The sequence below is a fragment of the Apostichopus japonicus genome, chromosome 17, assembly GCF_037975245.1.
Source record: "Apostichopus japonicus isolate 1M-3 chromosome 17, ASM3797524v1, whole genome shotgun sequence".
Classification (NCBI taxonomy): Eukaryota; Metazoa; Echinodermata; class Holothuroidea; order Aspidochirotida; family Stichopodidae; genus Apostichopus; species Apostichopus japonicus.
The window spans coordinates 26894894-26913756 of record NC_092577.1 but is presented as its reverse complement, the minus strand read 5'-3'; the positions used below and the strand labels follow the sequence as shown (position 1 = coordinate 26913756).

Below are 18863 nucleotides of genomic sequence, written 5' to 3'. Positions count from 1 at the left end.
AGGGAGATCTTTAAGGCGGCCTTGAAAACTTTCTGACGTAAGGCGGCCCAGAGAACAATATATTTCCAAATATGTTGCAGATTCCGGGAGATTCACCTCTTTGCGTCACCGGGCTTTGAAATACATTGGACAGTTAACCAGTTAAATCATCTGAATTTCTTTCTGTCTGTAGAAGCCAGTAGCGATAGCAAACACTGTGTAGCGAACACGATACAGCTGAAATTGTTCTGAACATCGATTGGCTAGCAACGAACACACCTCCAAATCATAACGATGCGGAAATACTGACAGGCGTGTAATGCAACGTGTAGGCACTCAGGTCTTCCTAGTCATTATCAATTACGAAATGGCTGCCCCCACAACTTTGAAAGAAAATGTTGAGAAATATTAGATTGAACTAAATTTGTCAAAAATAGTAGTGCAAATATTTGATAAAAATTTCAAATTCATATAAATAATATCAAACTATTTATTTTGTGCGCTAATATGTATTTGAATGCATTTGATGTCTCACATAATTTTATTGTGTTCGGATACAATTGCGCAACTAACATCAATCATCTATCCATATTCTGATCTGCAGATCGGCGAAGCATTAGTGTACGTACTGGTAGTGTATAGGTCGGCTGAAAGTGTACGATGGCAGAAAGAAGTGTCGGCGATCGATGCCAGTTGTGGTGTAGATTATCAGTTTCTTTAACATTCGCTTGTTTCCTCCTACCTCAGCTTTCAATTTCACAAGGTTTGGCACTTTTGGTATATTAATTTTGATTTAACAAGATATTTATGTAGACCGAACTAGTTCTGTAAACTGTAGTGTAGCCTGTACATAAAGTTGCACATGTGAGTGCACTAGACCAACTAGAGTCTACGCATTGTTGCTGGTTACCAGTTTAAACCGGTTCGGCCCACTTACTTCACAATGGGGCAATGGTTATCCCTTTCAGTGGGGGGTTGGGCGTTTTGTCTCTGCAGGTCGGTGAGCGTATGTACTTTTTTTGGCTCGCTTGACCTGAGGTTCGTTTGTAAGAATGGGATGGTTTGGTAGTGCCGTTTGGCCGTGACGTTTTGTATCCCGTATGACGGGTCACGTAAAAAGCACGGTCTACCACTTTATAAGAGAACACGATGCAGTATTTTAAAATGTTGGCCAGGTATATGAACTAAAAATTTTTTGTTAAAGGATGACTGCGCAGAATTTTCATCTTGAAATGCTATAGTCCAAGGAAATGGGAAAAAGAATACGCATAGATGTAGGACTAGTACTGTAGTAGAGTACTGGTAATGTTTCTACAGCTATTCCGGTTTCCATTTAAGATCTTCACACTTAAAACATGCAATTGAACATGACGTTGTCATCTCAGTACGGAAGCTGGTCCCTTCGCCCAACAACCATTCGCCCAACTGCCTTTTTGACCAACCTTACCATTTCGCCCAACCTTGTTGGTCATTTCGCCCAAACTTGCTGGTTATTTTGACCAACATTGATTAAATATTATACTTCAATATAACGGACGGGATACTTCTATGGGTTTGGTCAATTTAATAAGGAAATGTTTGAGAATTGGTACGGGATACCAACCCAATATAATATCAAGGAAACTTAAAGTCGTGGTTACAGTCGGTAGGATGGATCAGTGTTTTAGGGGTTAGGTTTGATAGGTTTTCATGGATACTGATTCCCCTTTGTTTGTATAACATTAGATTAACACTATGTACTAGAACTAGATTAACACCTAACTGCTGTGAACAATACCCTTGATTAACGCCTGATGGATTGATAAATGCTTGACCAAAGTCATCAAGCAGAACAATAGCTGTCGAAACGACCAACAAGGTTGGGCAAAATGACCATGCCGGTTGGGCGAAACGACCATGCTGGTTGAGCGAAGTAACCAGAAAGCTTCAGTGCAGCCAAATTGTCAACCCATTGTATTATAAATTCTAATAACTATACCTTTCAACTTCAGACAACATTGAACTCAATTCAACACATTTGTGAAAGTATTATTTTTTCCTTTGATTTTGTGTTGCTCCTGAAGAACTGACCTAATGGTCTGTTGTATCAGTCTATATAGGCCAGTCACTTATTTGATGTTCCTCAGCTGTTCAAATGGTCATTACTCAAAGATTAAAACCATTGTAGAAATATTACTTGGATTGATAGCAGTAGATGGTAATGGTCGACAACATACCAAAATATATTTTGCTCCCAGAGCCAATAAAATTGTGTCAACTGGTCAGTCAAAAAGTGTATCATGACATTTCAATAGAAAGTGGTGGAAGAGAGCTGTGATGTTTATGTCCAATCTTGCAAAATTTAAACTAAACATTGGTCTTGTCAGCAGTCATGGAATTTCCCTCCCCTTCTATGTTCCACAAACTTACAGCTCGTTTATACACATGTGTAGCTGCCAACTGGTCATGTCTCAGAAATGTTATTTCTGTTTCTAGTAATCTTTGCACGATATCAGTAATCAAGAAATCACTCTTCCTACTTTTCACAGGTGCCTTTGACTACGAGTTTGTCACATGTGGTTCTGTCATCAAATTAATGAACACAAGACATGGCGTTAGGCTGCATTCACATGATATAAAATATGGCTCAGGAAGTGGGCAACAGGTAAGCTGTAGTACTGGTTGATGCGAAAACTCTTTACAATAATTGACAGTAACCTGTTTAATAGATGTATAACGTAAGAACTTTTGGCAGCCGTATAGGAAGTTTTATGTGGATATCTCACAAAATAACTGCAAAACACCTCAGAATGATAAGTGTACAAACTTCAGAGGGTTGTCATTTGGTTTTCAATGGCCACTGCAGAGTATGCCATATTAATCAGAGTGTTCTCAGCTATCAATTCAATAGTGATCCACTGCTAGCCTAAATAAGATCAGATATTTGGTATGTAGTAAATGGCACTTCACCTAATCTTGTTTTGTACATGGTTCCTGTATTATTAATGTGAAATCTGGACCTGTATTTAATAGGAAACCTTTGATAATGCTCTGCATTGCTTTCACAAGTTTAAGAGCAGAACTAAGAGTTTGATTGGCCAATTGGTCTTGTTGATACTTCAGATTTTATTTGCCTTTGTGACAGGAAGCAGCATTTTTCTGTTTAAAAAATCACATACGGGTTCAATAACGATTAAGAAACAAGTGATGTAAGTTAGGATTTGGGTTCCTGATTAAATGGTTCTTAGGACTTCAAATTCAAATGCTTCAGATGACTGTAAACAGTTTTGATTGTAGTTATGTGATTCTTCTCCTTTCTTTATCAGTCTGTAACTGCAGTTGGTGACACAACAGATCAAAATAGCTACTGGCAGGTTAAAGGAAAAACAGATACACAATGTCAAAGAGGGTGAGTTCATTAAAAGATATATATCTCTGTTATTATTGCCTACTATGTGTAAATATGTACTTGTTCAAATGAAATGATCTTAGACTCAATGCTTAGTCAAGAATGTTTTGATAAGTCAAGTGACATTAACAACCTTTGTGTGTGGGCATCACAGCTTCAGCTATTTTACCAGGTGAAAGTCAGTATATAGTGGTGTATGCCCATTCTAGCCTACATTATCTATGTACTATCTATCTACGTACTATGTAATCTATGTACTACAGACCTATACAAGCACTACAAGGAGCCGTCCAGATGGAGCTACAAAAGCCAGCATGTTCAAGAAGAGCACACATGCATCATAGGTTTGGAACTTCTTTGCACCCGAATTAAGGCATACAACAAACAGTTGTACATGCAAACGGTAACAAGTCCAAGTTGTGGCATACAACAAACAGTTTATTTTTTACATACAAACTGTAACTAAGGAAGAAACTCTTCTTGACAAACCCTGTTTGGATAACCAACTTGCTTTATGACCAACATGTTTTTTGTTTAAATTTTGTTTGTGATTAATCCCTGAGTAGACCATGTCTGTGAACTGGCTGTGAATTTGTTTACTTACAGAACTCCAGTTGAATGTGGATCTACCATAAGGTTACTGCATGTTGCCACTCGAAGGAATCTGCACAGCCATGATTTTCAGTCTCCTCTATCTCATAACCAGGAAGTCAGTTGCTTTGGAGAGGATGGTGAAGGGGATGCAGGTAAGATGAACATTTTCAACCAAAATATCTTTTCAATTTAACAGTTTTACATTTTTGCAGCACAGAATACAGAGCAACTTGTTTTGCAGTGTCACATATATTAGGAATGCTATACTGTAGAATATCAATGCAGTCGCCATGCTACTGTATAAAGGATGAAGTCGTATTCTTAGACCTTCAAGTTACAAAGAAGTATGTCAGTGCAAACACAATTCATTCTCAGGCTTGTTGTGTATGCAATTGATTTACATGAATAAATGAGAACTCTTCTGTATTTTATTTTGCCAGAATTAAGTATGGTGTGATGAGTAACATGTTAATCTTGAAGTTGGAAAGATTCAACATACCATGATACTTTCTCCTGATAGTGAAATATTTGACTACTTCATCATTGGTATTATCACAGTTGTACATGCAATCATTTCTTTGTTTCTTTCAGGAGATAACTGGGTAGTTGTTTGTTCAACTCAGCAGTGGAGGCGGAATGATGCTATCAGGTTAAAACATGTTGTCTCTGAGAAGTGAGTTGTCCTCTGTACTTTCTTCCCTTCAGTTTTCTAATCTTAGAGCTGTAGTTGGTTACAGGTGTCTGATATAGGTGATGTTTAAGGTGGTTTTGGGGGTCATTTGAAACTCTCCCTAATATCTGTAAGCTGTAATTGTTGCAAAATATCTAAACAGAATAAGCAGATTCCACTGTATTGCTGTAGGAACAAGAAAAATGACAGATCGGGAAATATCCTTTAGAATTCTTCAGTAATATTCAGGCATAAAAACATATATAAAAATATTTCAAAAGAAAAATGGTTGTTGCGGATAACCTCTGTAGTAAAATAGAATAATATAGCCCGAAACCCTTTGATCTGCTTATCATCTGCCATGCAATTGGTATTAGAGTCATCCTTTCTGTAGACATGGAAGGACTCCATTGATAATGTACAGTTTGATATTGATTGTTCATAGATGATTGTCTGTTCAGGTAGGATGTTGTTATTTTACAATGGGAATTGACCTGCGTGTTTGATACAGTATACTGCAGTATCTTGATTATACTTGGTAGAGCGGTAGAGTTAATAATCTGCAAGTGCCATCATAACCCAAGTAATTAAATCAATTATTTAAGTCCACCGCCAAACTGAACCCTGCAAAATCATTCACATGGATCTTCTCCAAGTCTATGCGTAAGACATTAAGAGTTATGTAGAAAGTAATTGCAATAGAATAAACAGTAGCCAAACACACATAGTGTAGTGCAATATCCTGTTGTCACTATCTCTGCCTGATATTGATAAAAGTTCTGTACTCGGCATTGGAAATGCCAGACTAACTGATGAAATATGTAACAATCTCAGTATGATTGGGTAAGGAATATCACGATGATAAGTGAACAGTTAAGAAATTAATAAACCAAATTATTTTGTTATTTCAGATTTTTGGCCGTTCCTGGAGATGTTTATGGTAGACCCATTCATGGTCAGAAAGAGGTGTGTGCACAGGCAACCGATTCTCGGAATAACAAGTGGAAGTCTATGGAAGGTATCTACATCAAACCAAACGAAGAGCACAATTGAAGGAGCATTTATTAGAGAAAGGGACCAGTCATGACTAGATATGTGCGCCACTGGTGTGGACAGGAGTGGCAACAAATAACTCTGGCAAACTCCATGATGGTAGTAGTAGCAATGTGCTATAACACATTGAATGTTCATGAAGAGGTACATTGAAAGCTTGCAAGAGGAATTGATGCATTACATAGTCATAACAATGTAACACTGTCAATTTGAGTTTAAGGTTGGTGGAAGATTTAATTAAACAAAAGCCTTTAATTTGTTGAATTCATAAATAATAAGTGTCAATTGCATATGTTTGGAAGACTAGTGAAATGATAAAAATATTTTCAATGCAGACAACAACTGCAAGATTGAACTTTTTAAAATCTTGTTTGACATTATTTGGTTATTATATATTGTATAAGCACATAATTAACATGTAGCCCCGTGGGATATGTTGTATGTGATAATCGTGAATTACAGATACTTAAAACAAACCATCTTAGGTAAAAAATATGCATAAGAATACATTGACAAAGATGTACATGTGGAAACATGTAAGTATGATATTTTAAGACAGTACACAGGTCATGTGACTATGCAGTTGGTCTCTACCAATCAGCATGTTTACAGTAGGTGGTGGAAACTAGCCCTATGATGATAACACAACAGTGGTTGTTATGGAGAATATTTTTGTTCTTATTGTAGATTAGTTAGAACTATTTGACAGGGACAGTGAACTGTCAGTACAGATGTGAACATTGCTTTCTGGAAGAAAACACCACAAAAACTGGTGATTTATGCACCATCATAGTCAGTGTTCAATTTTTGTTTGCCAATTGAAAAAATGATCAATGGAAGTCGCTAGTTGCCTGTCGTTGATTCAGTTACAATAAATGTTTCCATAAGGTTCATTCAAGTAACAAGTGCAATACACTGTAGGGGTTCTGCATAGTAATTGTTGTATCTTATGGGGTCCAATAAGCTTGTTTTGATATGATAAGACTACGCTTGGTAGATCTTGCAGGCCAAGGGTAGGATTGAAGTGTTGTGTAAAGATTGACCAACTCTGTGGAATGTTTTTAATGTCTTTTATGACATTAATGCCAAAGAAAATATTAAATTTTTTCTGAGCTCTTAATGTATTTGTGTAGTAATTGAAATTATTGTGGCTAGCATGCTTTTGGGAAAAGTTCTGCCATCCAAGTTTTCATGGTCCATAGTTTTGGGATTCTGCAGTCTCTGCAGTGTATGTTAAAGCCTTGTCTGAGGATGTTTCCCAAGTTCTGATTTGAAACCAAACCAGTAGGATAGGAATGAGTGATTTTCACCTAGGTTAATTTTATTATCACAGTTTGTATCACAGGTAGTATTCAACAATATTTTCTGTGTTTTCAAAGATTACCTTGTTTGAAAATCCATGTTAGCACTGAGGTCTGTATGTGAGTAATTTTTAAAATAGTTTAAATCATGGTTAATGTTTCGGTTATCATCACTGATTTTCTCAAGAAGATGTATGTTTGATCTATCTTGATACTGTTATGCAAACTATGCATGTCACATAAGAATGTATTACCATATAGTAACCAGACATGGATGTTACAGAACATTGGGTATATTAACGTTGTTATTGTTTGTAGGTTTGTCAAAATGATCCATGTAGTTTGGGAAGGAAGGTTCATATTACTAGAGAAAGTTAAGTTAAATTTTAGTTTTTCAATGTTATGTATTTTGTCATTAATTCTAATGTGGTCTTGTACATGTGGGTTATGTGTTTTGTTGAGACTCAGAAATGAATCGTTTAATGCAGGAAATCTTGTTTAATGTTTTGTTAATCTTTGAATATGTTTGATGCACCATTGTTTTTGATGTATTCAAGGATATGCATGTATGATGTGTCATGGGTGTTGTTGCCATCACAAATCCCTTTAAATTTTATGGTGCCTTCTGATGCATTGGATTTCATATTATAGGTGAAATGAATTGATCTATGACATTTCCATCCCTGTTGTGTGATCATAGAAATTAAAGTAAAAATAAAGATAAATTGAACAATTTCTATAAGCAAAATGCTGTCCACTAGTTTATTTCTGGTGAGATTGGAGGGCAAGTATAAGACCTTTCATCTTCCATGGCTGTTGCCACTTTTGTTGCTCCGATTGCCACCCATGCCAAGTAAGCTTTGGTAGTCTGTTTTATGGCATTTTATGAAAATGTTATGAATTTCCTTTGACATGTCATTTCACAGAGGTGCCCCTGTTTGTATTGATTCATTTGGAAAGATACCAATATTGTCACATCTGTTGATCTTGGAACACAAAAGCATAAGTTTTGTTTTGTATTTGAAGTAAACACTGAACAATTAAGGAATGCTCTAGTCTAGTGGAGCAATCTACAATTTACCCTTTGCAAGTATTGAAGTAAATTTCATAATACCATGGCGTAACAAAAAATAAACCATTAGAAACCCAGTTTCCTATGAATTACTAATAAGTAGACTTGCAATATTGCATAGAGAATGAGATCACTGGATTGTTGAATTTCATAAATTTTGCTCTCAATTTTTTGGAATTTCCAAAGTTAAAAACAATTGAGAAAACATTTCTTAAGTTCCTTCCAGGAGTTCTCATACATTTAAGGAGTAGTAAATTAACACAAGATGTCCCAGACAGAGGAAGTGTTTGGGGATGCTGGGACAGGGGAAGATGGATAACATAAGTTGGGGGCAGTATTAATGAACTTTAAACTTAAATTTTAAAAGAAATTGTGACTATTCTTAATGTTTAAATCGTCTCTGAAATTAACACTGATTCTCTTGGTTTGGTATCAGCTCAGAATAACAGGGCAAGCTTTTATCTTTCTACCACATAATTCCGCAAGTATTTTTATTAAAAACATCTTGTTTTGGTGTAAGTTCAAAGATAGATAAATGTGTGAGTCAGAGAAACCGTTAATGCAAATCTCTTACCTCATTTACAGTCTTACGTAGCACAACTGACTAGAGCAAATATATCCAATTATTTACTACATTTACAAACAAATTCGTACAATCATTGCATCTAATGTTAACTGGAGGCAACGATCTATACCTCTAGTGTTCCTTCGTTGGATAAGCTGCAAAAGTCACTAAGTGATAAGTTATGAAAGCCACAAACAAGCTGGTAAAACCAATTTAAATCTGGCACAACATTGACACCTCCAGGGTGGTGAGGTTGAGCAGTATTAGCCTTATTGTATCTACAGAATAATGTATTGTGTGAAAGCTCCTCAGAATTGTCCCCAATATGGTAGAACGCCAGTCAATCTTGATCATATTTTTCAAGATCACATTCTGTAAACCTGAGATAACACTCCTCTATGTCCCAAAATAAATCAGGGAGGTTGTCTTGATTACTTGTAAAAGTATTTAGCACGCAAAATATCAGAGTCAACACAGTCACTTCTTCACAGTCACTTCACCTTTGGGTTGTAGTTTTGCTCCAAATAAAGTTATACCATTATAGTACGGGGTCTCTGTTCGGATTTCTTGGATGTGTTCACTGATTGGACCCGCCTTCTGTTTACCTTGTTAACACAATCAGTTGTTGCACGCTTCGCATCCACATAATGTATTTCTTTGTTGGCATCCCACACACGTTCGGAAAGATTACGCAATCTTTACAATGAAAGTTGCTATGACGACATGAGTAAGCGTAAACTACAGGATTTAGGACGTCAAAAGCGAGAAAGCCTTCGGTGGACTAAACGCTTGGCTAGTAGTAACGTTAGGCTTTAGCAAACCAAAAACAGACATTGATTAAAGGAAGTTAGAAGTGCAAGTAAAATAAACCGAGAATCATCAGCTCTTAAACGAAACATGTCTGAGATAGAAGAAGTGAGTATATTTAAATGCAGAGATTACGACCACAACTGTGTTTGGCCTAGCTTTTTCTTTTAGTAACACTAACAGTAACGTTAAAGCGTTTGTAAATAGACCTAACAAGTAACAATACAGTTTGCCTAAGTTAGACCTAAACACAGGCGCTCCCAAAGTTTGCCACACAGCAATTATCTATAAAATTACATTGGGAGTGCCTGTGGACGAACTTGGTACAGAACTTAGTATAAAGATGACATTAGAAATGACTTAGGCCAAAGGTAGGCCTTAGGCTAGACATAAAAACATAATGACAGACACATGTTACCTGCTAGACCTTGTGCAGTATGATTCAATTTAGGTGATGAAAGTATTTAATGGGACTGAAGAAATCCCATTGGTTATAGTGTGAGCATGTAAACAATTTTCAGCATGGAATGATACAGATTAGAACCTATCGGCTAGATTTCAAGAAATTTTTGCTGTCACATGCATGGACCCAAATCCAGGCCCTTTGCCTTTCAATGTCTGAAAGAGAATGCTTTGATTGTTCAAACTTTTGTTCACATTGTTGCATGATAGGACCAATTGTGATGCACTGAAGACTTTGAATTGGCAAAGTTAAATCATTTTTTAATAAATTTCTTTAATTTGTATGCTTATAGCCTTTACAATATGCTACCAAATGAACATCTACATTTTTGTATCGTGACAAAATTTTGGCAAAACTGGAGGTTCGTCACTTAAATACTGCCATAGTGGGACGTATAATTAGAGCTGAATGCATCCAGAATTCACTGGGATGATGTTAAATATGTTTAAATACTATCCTTCGTTTTAATGCGAATATAACAAGTAGCATGGTGGGCTCATAATTGACGCACTTAAGGATTTGATCAACAATGTCTATCAAGGAAAACTCCAAATCACTCAACTGTATGTGTTTTTCATATGTGTAGTTCCTCAGAAATGTTATGATCTCAAAAGATTTATGGCTCTGTGCTTATGCACCGTACAATTGAGCAGAATTTGGCCACAAAATGTCTGCTGTGTCAAGGTCTTTCATACCCCTAAATTGACACATTCGTCGATTAACTAACTGTAGTGTAGGCCTGTAAGTATACATCCATTGACTTTGGATGCTGTTTGCTATGCTCTGAACCTTTAAGCTCAGACAGGTCAGGTCCTAGAGAGAAGTGGTATTATATTGAGGTAATTTTGGTTAGTTTTAGGGAGTAAGATTTCCAAATGTCCAAAAAAATGTGCAAAACTGTGGGAGAGTGTTAAAAGCTTAAAAAATACAACAATATGGTCAGCAAATAGCTGAAGTTGAATCCAAGTCATAAAATGTGTAATTCTGCTAGACTGCAAAAAGTTTAGGTGGCCTGCTGTATCTTTGCTAGTAATAATTGAAGGTGCGTCAATTACGGGGGTGCGTCAATTATGAAGCCTTGACTATACTATACGAAAGTTCCAGAAAGATTCATATGGGGATATTTCTCTCATTAGAACTTTACATTAGACACAAACAAATAATACTCTAGCAGATGTAAATAAGCTAATGTCAAAAGAATCTGAAGGTGATGATTTGGACATAGCTTTGCAAATTGGCAAATATGTTTGGTATCAGTTTGTGAAAACACATTTGGAGACTTGTGAACAAAATTCAAGTTTTGTTTACATTCCGTTGCTGGGGTAAAATCATGAATTTCCGAAAGTGTGTCATTATATGTTCCCTGTCATAATAGGTCTCGCGTCTGTATAGGTCCCTTTACTAGATACACAAAACCATTGTGTACTGTTGGGAAAGACATTTGTATCATAGAATGTGGCAACTGGATGAATAAAGAATGCCTCAATAATAGCATGAGTTTGTTTTGCATCTTGCCTGGCAAATGCTCCCAATTTTGTTCATTTGTTTCTGTTTGTGAAATGAGAATGTTAATGAATTGCCCTCAGAGGAAAGAAATCAATTACATAGGCTTTGATAAATATTCTGTGACCCTTGGAATCTCTGAGAACAGAGTAATAGAGTGTAATAGAATGAATACAGTGGTGTAGTCAAGGAGAAGTAGTTTACACATTAATCTTCAAAATGGATCTCACCACATTAAGGAAAAATGCATTTGTAGCATAGAATGAAAAGATAGGATGGTGCTTGGTGATTGATCATAGATTCCTTTTCTCAATGCAGTGTGTTCACATTTTAGGGAATATAGGAATAAAATACTTAGGCATTTACTGATAGTTTTATATCTCTACACATGTATACAGAATGTGCTACTGGACCTACATAAATAAATAAATAAATAAATGAAAAAGATAGTTCTAGTTTCCAAAGACATTAGACTGAGGAAAAATGCCTGGAATGTATAAATTTCCCTGTTGTTTGGTTTTCATGTTTACAAATCCGTTATATATGGAATGTATTTGAATGTGTTCCATATGCTTTCTATTCAGAATAAATCTTGATAACTTTATATACATTGCTTAGTAGCTACATTTTTTTCAAATGTTCACTTTGTAGAAACCATCAGAGACTGAACAAGAAAAGACTGAGCAAGAAGAAACCTCTGAACTTGCTAAGGATGAAAGCAAAGTAAAGACGAAAGGTTTAGTATCAATGGTTTGAATTTTGCAAGTTTCACAATCTATCAATTCTATCAACTCATTATACATTTCAGCCAATTCTTGTTTTTTTTTATATAAATTTCAAAATAAGCAATTGAATAACATTCACAAAAATTAAAAATGACAGCAGAAATAAAAAATCAAGCAACGAGACAAAACCTGAGTGAAGAATATTCAATCTGTTGTGTAGTAGGTCACCTGCAATGAAGGCATATTTTATAAAGATATATAAACATTCCAATTTAAGTGAGAAACTTGTCATACATGAAAAGCGGTGAAACAGGTAACTATTATACCTGCTGACCTGCAGCAATTGGAAGATCAAAAGGATCTAATTTAGAGTTAATACAAGAAAGTGAAGATTTTCAAGAACAATAACATAGGGCCAAAACTTGTGTTTGACACTGTTATATTTTACATAACATTGTGGAATGTTGACATGTGAAGACTTTTGTGATAAATATATAAAGCTTTGTGGCATCAAATATGAGCTTTAGGTTTATTTTGAAAGATACTTATTGATGTATTTGTGAAAAATTAGATCCATAGAAATCAAGGAGTGGCAAAAATTATGTCATTACATACAAACTTGAAATTAGTCCATCAACAGATATCAATGTGCTTCATCTGTGGGTTGATTCCATTTGTTTTCCTGACAGGTAAGTGTTTTAGTGTTAAGATATGTATGTAAGGTACTGTCAGAAAAGTTAATTACTACGATGAAAGCTATGTAAAAAAGACTTAAAGATCTGCTTTATTGGCTCCAATTATAGCATGCTATAGCTAGGAAAGTTTTGTGATTACGTAATCAACCTGCCTCTTTCTTAAATCAACCTCAGGCTCTAAGATTAGCCTGCTAGTTTCTTAATACCATTATAGGCTCTTTGTGTTAACACTGTGTGGAAATTTGTTCAGGTCTACAGTGTAGTTAATCATAAAGCATTCACACATAGACCCTCATACAAGAACAAATATGTGGCAGGCATTGCAGACTAATTGGTAAAAAGAGGTCATTTTACGACCAAGGCAGGTCAATTATGTAATCTCAAACTTTTCCATGATAGCTTGCTATAGGTGGGGTCTATACAGCAACCTTCAAGATAATGGAATTTGTATGAGCTTGTTAAACACTGTCAGTATAAGGATGATGTATCCTAAATATTCTTTATGCTTATATTCAGTTCTTTTCAGTACAGGGTTGGAAGTTCCTTCAGCTAGTACTGTGTGTGGTGGTAATGAAGATGTACATACATAATGTTATGTTTAGCTTGAATATAACTACAATAATGGTATTGATGTCTAAACATTTCACTCTCTCAGGTTTCAGAATAGACATGCTGAAGTCATTTTTAAGTAGTTTTCCAGGGGGTCCCTAGAACAACCAGGCCTTATTTGTTGGTTGTCCGAATATCAAATTTAGTTGTCAAATAAATGTAGCCTAAATAAAGACAAAAGTTATGAACACTTTAAGAGAGGTGTGATGGTTTGGTAAGTAGAACATCAACTTTGGGGGGGGGGGGTGATACAAATTTATCATTTTACCTATATATTTGTTGGTATTTACTGAGAATGCAATCTGAACTTTATGTAAACAACGACATCGGACAACCTCGATTTTCGTTGCCCAAACATAAATTTGGTCATCTTGGACGACCATTAAAATTGTCTTGGATTGTGTTGCACATAATTCTGTTCAGACAGTAGCTTATGTTACTATTTAATTTCAATGCATACTCCACAATAAAATCATGCACCTTTTAATCTTACATGAAACTTTTGTAATGGACTATGTTATAAACCGGTAATTTTGAACTTGATCTCTATTTACAGAAAGTGAAGCCAACAGTCCAAGGGATAAGAATAAAAAGGAACATTTTGTAGCTGAATTTGAGAGATTAAGAACAAGTCTTGCCAAGGAATCCACCAGAATAGTGAAGCCAGATTTGTAAGCAGTTTTTCTATTCATGGTTATAAAGATTTATCTGAATGGATGCACCGTTTAGTCTTCTACAATAATTGCAAAGGTTTTGAAATGATAAGTTAGTTGCATGAAAACATGAAGCTGATAAAATGCAAGATTGGATTGGTCAGCAGTGTAGATTTTTGGGTGACTAGTCATGTTAGGAGTGTCTAGTCATATTACTAGTCATGTGACCAGTGTGACCAGTCATGGTATTGCTAGTGATGTAGACATAGATAATTTGTGATTGGCAGATGTGAATCTTTGTTCATTAAAACCATTAAAACCGGTGCTGTGGCCGAGTGGATAAAGGTGCGGTGGCATTTGAAGTAATGAGGCTTAGCTATCAGAGAGTTTGGGGTACAAACTGGCTGGGTCATAGTAAGTTGGGTTTTTCATGCAAGAGCATTCTGCAGTTTTCCCTTCCAAAATGACTTTCTAAATTGAAAACATTCCAAATTTGAGTTAAAATGTTGAATTGGAGGCCACTCAACGTGAAAGTTGTAATCTATAAGCCCTTGCGTGTTTCTCCCACATTCATGGTTGCTTAAGTGTCGTAAAAATAACTGTCTGACTATTATTATATTATTAATAACAATACAATGTTATTTTAACAACCATATATGGTCAGATAGGGTAAGCACTCTGTTCTGTCAATGTAAATGTTTTTTACAATTTGTCTCTTTATCATGGAGATGGTTACAAATAACATTTCAGTTGTTTACAATGACTTTTAGCTGCCAATCTTTGTATCTGGGAACATGTAATAAATGATGTACTTTGAGGTCTGATCCTTGGCTGTGTTTCTAAATTTGTTTTGTTATGGATTGTTGATCAATACAATTACCAAATTTACCAAATGCTTTCTATTTCAGCAAAGAGTACAGCCCGTTCATCTGGACCAGTCTGAAACCCTATTACAACACATACACAGTGCAATATTTGTTAGATTCGGTAAGTGTATAGCACACTTTGCACAATATTATATATTACATCTTGAGAAAGTATTACAGTATATTACAGTATGTACATACAGTATGTATCACTGTATGTACATACTGTGTGTATCACAGTATGTACATACTGTATGTAAATACTGTGATACACACAGTATGTACATACAGTATGTATAATTGTGTACATAATGTGATGCATACTGTATGTACATACTGTATATACATACTGTGTGTAAATACTGTGATACACACAGTATGTAAATACTGTGATACTTACTGTATGTAATATGGATCTTACAGTTACAGTTGGTGGATTGGTAGCTTGTATGTTACTGCAGCCAGTATAAATATGCAATTTGTAGAATAAGTTGTCAATTGTACAGTTGAATACTATCTTCTAATGAGAATGTAGCCATCTTTAATATCAGCATGCATCAGTTTAAGAAGATTGACTTGACTAGGAGTGATGGACTTTCAATGTTACATTTACAAGTAGTTTGTTTGTAGAGCAGGTGCTTACCTTACCAGAGGGGTGGGGGAGGGGGAAGGTGTCAGTATTTTGTGCGAAACTTAATGATAGGAAAGGAAGAAAGGAAAAGAAAAGGAAGGAAAAAATTTACTTAATTTTTGGCATCTGATATACTAACGTCAAGGAACGATCGGTACCGAGCATACTGTATTAAGAATGAATCACATATTGAATTATGCTTTAGACCTGTGTGTAGCGTGCGTTTGATTATTGTTGGGCTCTAGATGTCCCACACGCTCTATGCTGCACGCAACATTTCATCAAAAGCGTGCTGTATGTTTATTAGGTAAACATTAGACATTTTAATATACTTATAATTAAATTAATGTTAAGATCATTTACATATGTTTGTGTTACTATTTTAGACATTTTCTGAAGCTTTAAGCATACAGTGTTTTAGAACTGGTATCGATAGCTTGATTTATGTTTTATCTCTCTTTAAATACTATATTTCATTTCTCATCTGTATCATTGGTTTGGTTTTCCTGCAGCCTGAACATGTAAGGCATGGTTACATCACAAGGAAGACAGCTATTGGTTTAGTTGACCCTGAAGTCTCACATTCAATGGATGTGTAAGTATTCTCCAGAAGTTTAGAGGTCTCCCACTTTTCATTTATATGTTGCTGTGTTCTTGTAGTTGATGGTTGGGGAGGGGGGGGGGCAGTAAGCTCGGGAGAAAACGGGTGTAGGCAAACAGGTCAGGATGCAGTTTCTCATCTGACCTGTATTCACAAGAGACCTGTCAGTAAATAAAAACAAAGTTATTTATTTACAAAATTACTGGAAGCAGCATGTTCAAGTGAAACACATTTAGCAAGTTACATTTCTTAATTGGTCAAATATGTGTCATTTCTGTTGTTGCATCCAATTCTGAAAAAAATCTTTAAGCTTCTTGCATAATTTATAACAGTTCACCTTGACATATGTCCCAGACTGTTGGAGTCTATACGTTATCCAGAGGTTCCAGACAAATTTTGATAGGCCACAGTGATGATCTGGTTTCTACAAACAGCTAGTGCAACTCATAAAATTATGTTTAACTTGTAATTATGATCAGTTTTTGTTTTTTTTTTCTTCTCCATAGCATTGTAGATGGAGTGCCAGAGAGTAAACCAATAGATCCCAGAGAGACTTATTTCTGGATGAGGCAGTAAGTATACTTCAGATATTAATGAACCTATGTAATTTAGTTCTTGTTGACACAGATGTGATTCAAATGAATTGAATAAATGATTCAGTTACCTTAAGATGCTCAATATAAACCCATTTCAATCTTTAACAGAGCTACCAATGTCCATGTACAGTTCATAGCCTCTGAACTGAAGAGAACCTAAGTACCATAATATGATCTTGTATATGTATGTGGGTGTATGTATGTGTGTTCGTATGTGTGCGTGTTTGTATGTGTGTGTATGTATGTATGTAGGTTTAGTAATCCGTTCACGTAATATTAGGAGGGTCCGTTTTTGTCCACTGTCTCGGTCATTGGTTTAATACAATCAGGATGTTAGTGCCACTCAATAAGAATGGCTTGAGTTTGGTCATTGTCAAATGTCAAGTCATGTGCTAAGCATGTTTACAATATGTCTATGTTCTAAATAATGCAACATAGATCATCGTTTGGATGTTTAAACATCATTTACTTTGGGAGGTGGGCCCTTTCAACCACTACAGGCCTGTATTAAGTTTTTTTCTTGTTGTTCAGCCAGGTGTGACTTATTCTCCTTCTCTTGGCATTGTTGAAGTTACTTGAGTCCCAAGGATGTTGCAAGAATGTGCTCATTTGGTCTCTAACAGGCTTCACAATAAAATTCCAGTTTTTATAACCCAATCCCTTTTAGTATTAGGTATTGAGAATTACTTGAAAAAGACTTTTGTTCAGTATGCGTGTTATTAAAATTCGGACGTTTGTTTCTACATAACCAAAACAAATAAACTTCTTTATTTATTCCATCTTATCTGGCATAACATTTTAATTCCTTGAAGTTGCAGTTGAAGACATTATTCATGAAGTTGTTCATGTTCTTGTAATCTTCCTTAGAAAATCTCCCAGAGAAAAGAAGAATGATAAAAGCAAACCAGATGGCAGCACTCGTCTTCCTAAGTGGCCTGTAGTCAAATTCCAGAAACCAGAAATTGGACTCCAGAAGGAAATAAATTGGGGAGATGTTCCAAAGCTGAGGTAAGAATAAAACCATTCGAAGAGTAACTGCAGCTAGTGACTCCCAAAGGAGCAGCAACCTGTTGCCTTACAGTGCATGTCCATCTATTGTTCCCATCGTGCAAGGTTCTACACATTTCTCACGTAATTCTTAGTGGTCATGTACTGTCGATGATCAAGTATCATTACTTTGGGTTTTTATTTCCCTAATCACTCTCTATTTGTCAATATATCTTGGCAGCAGAATTCCTGACCATGAGCATTGAATAAGTGCTATGTATATATATATATATATATACACATTTTACTGTTATTGCCTTCTCTTTCTGAATCGTGCAGAGATCAGCTCAACGAACGTTATGGAGGTAATGCAGAGCAACGTTATAAGAGTGACTTCACTCGCACAAAACAGGATTGGAATCGCATGGAACTGGAAGCATTGAAAGATATTAATGAGGTCAACAGGGGTCATATGCAATTGACCTGTCATACTTACTTGGGGACATCAGCAGGATCCAGGAAAGCTGTCTCTTCATTGGCTAAAGTCTTGGACTAGAATATATGTCTTATAAAATCATTAATCCGTCCTTGATGTTCTGTAACTTACCTCCAGTATCGTTAGCAGTGTTAGCTTACAGTTTGTGAACAATGTATATATTATTGTCTAGTATTATAAATACAAATGTAAAACAGTGTAATGCTTCCCCATTTAATTATATAGCATTAATGATGCCTTTAATGTAATTGTAACCTGTAGGGACAGGGTACTGACTGAGGTGCTACAAGACACATCTATCAGACTTAATGTACTTCACATTATAATACGTGGAAGAGATGTCAAGGAGAAGGGGAGGGAAAGTTAGCAGAAAACTATAGATATGATCAATATATCAGTGTGGATGTACACTTATAGACATGACATATATACTTATAGACATGACATCATATATATACTTATAGATGTGACAGTAAATTGCTTGTTGAAATTATGGGTGACCATTATTTAACAAAATAGCATATTTGGTGGCAATATGGATCATACTATTTAAAGGATGGTCCATGGCAGATATTTAATAGTGCTGTCATAGACCCACAAAATAGGACA

At 35.6% G+C, this 18863-nt stretch overlaps 2 protein-coding genes across 2 annotated transcripts; both read left to right on the top strand.

Annotated features, from left to right (window-relative positions):
* Positions 1-584: 584 nt before the first annotated feature.
* On the top strand, positions 585-9537 carry LOC139984166 (stromal cell-derived factor 2-like). The gene is made up of 6 exons (XM_071997931.1): positions 585-742; positions 2508-2623; positions 3285-3367; positions 3974-4113; positions 4553-4634; positions 5543-9537. Exons 1-6 carry the CDS (start codon positions 640-642, stop codon positions 5682-5684), a joined length of 666 nt encoding a protein of 221 aa, XP_071854032.1. The 5' UTR covers positions 585-639; the 3' UTR covers positions 5685-9537.
* LOC139984165 (uncharacterized) lies at positions 9398-18451 on the top strand. Its single transcript, XM_071997930.1, has 8 exons — positions 9398-9537; positions 12047-12131; positions 13981-14095; positions 14986-15064; positions 16087-16169; positions 16682-16747; positions 17639-17779; positions 18098-18451. Exons 1-8 carry the CDS (start codon positions 9520-9522, stop codon positions 18312-18314), a joined length of 804 nt encoding a protein of 267 aa, XP_071854031.1. The 5' UTR covers positions 9398-9519; the 3' UTR covers positions 18315-18451.
* Positions 18452-18863: the final 412 nt, after the last annotated feature.